This window comes from Myotis lucifugus, unplaced genomic scaffold (genome assembly GCF_000147115.1).
Source record: "Myotis lucifugus unplaced genomic scaffold, Myoluc2.0 scaffold_426, whole genome shotgun sequence".
In the NCBI taxonomy this organism is placed as follows: Eukaryota; Metazoa; Chordata; class Mammalia; order Chiroptera; family Vespertilionidae; genus Myotis; species Myotis lucifugus.
The window spans coordinates 645,582-646,735 of NW_005871474.1; the positions used below are offsets into that span (position 1 = coordinate 645,582).

A 1,154-nucleotide genomic window follows, 5' to 3' on the forward strand; every position below is an offset into this window, starting at 1 on the left:
CCCCCCCCCCCCCCCGCGCATCTTTGGTCCAGCCCAGCTACCTTGGATCCACTGGTATATCTTTCAGTGCGCACCACTTGGGCGATGACAGGAACCCCAGGGCGAACACCAAGGGGTGCATTTTCAGAGGCTGAAGGTCATAGATGGCCAGAAAGGGGTGCATCCGATCAGCTGGGAGGAAAGAAAGGGAAGAGTGTAGACCCCAGGAGGTCTCAGCCCCCTCCCCCTCCTCTCCCTGAGCGCCGTGCTCCCTGTGTACCTGGGTCCTCTCCCTCCCTCAGAGTGTCCACCTCATCGGGCTCCATCTGTAACTGGCTGGAGTCCAGGTCGCCCCCGGAAGAGAAGAGGCTCTCTGGGCTAGCCGCCATCCTAGGAGCAGGGGGAAACCTCAGAGAAATGATCTGCCCTGCAGGACTGCCCCTCCTATCTCACCCCCAAGGCTCTCCACTTCCCACAGGTCCCCTCTTCTTACCCACCCGCCTAGCTTCTCGTAACTCCAGTCTCCCTGATTGCGGCCTCATCACCTGCAAAACCCCTCCAACCCGCCTCTCACATCCATCCCGACCCCAGTCCTTCATCCAGAACCCCTGGATGCCGCCTCCTGCTCTGTGAGCAGGGCGTGCAGCCAGGAACACCCAGTCAGGCCCCGGTATCGCTGAACTGGGGCAGAGCAGAAGCCAGGGAGAGGGGCCCCGGGGGCGCCGGGGGACTCGGGCTCGGCCAGCCCGGCTGGGAGGGGGGAATCCCTGCGGGAAAGAGGAAGTTACGCGCTCTCCGCCTGGCAGGAAAACCCCAAAATCTGAGAGTGCGGCTGAGTCAGGAGGCTCCGCAACCCGGGCTCATGACGGACCGCGCCCGACTTCCTGGGCCCCGGTCCTCCGCGCTCCTCTCCCCGAACCCCTTACTCTGGCAGCCCGAATCAGCGCCGCCGCGATGTCGCGAGCAGATTATGCAGAGTTGATACGGAGCAGGAGCACCCATACGACATGTCCGGTGGCGGGTTTGGTTCGATTGCTGCCCTCGTGGTGGAGAGACCCTGAGACTCCCAGCTGTGTTGTCCTTGCCCAGATTTCCTGCAGCTCGCTCCGCATGGGCAAGTAAATAATGAATGAGTCTCTCGCCACCCAGTTAGAGCCCCTGCACATTCCCTCCTG

At 62.7% G+C, this 1,154-nt stretch overlaps 1 protein-coding gene across 3 annotated transcripts in view; it reads right to left on the bottom strand.

Annotated features, from left to right (window-relative positions):
• PLD2 (phospholipase D2) overlaps positions 1-848 on the bottom strand; it is a 12,718-nt gene extending 11,870 nt beyond the window's left edge. The window contains exons 1-3 of one of the 3 annotated variants that reach the window (XM_023744068.1): positions 477-848; positions 260-369; positions 42-171 (exon numbers count right to left, since the gene is read on the bottom strand). In XM_023744068.1, the coding sequence (XP_023599836.1) occupies positions 42-171; positions 260-368 (239 nt within the window). In that variant the 5' untranslated portion in view covers position 369; positions 477-848. Of the gene's footprint in view, positions 1-41; positions 172-259 lie in introns of all 3 variants that reach the window. The other 2 variants (XM_023744067.1, XM_023744069.1) reach the window with 2 other exon arrangements.
• Positions 849-1,154: the final 306 nt, after the last annotated feature.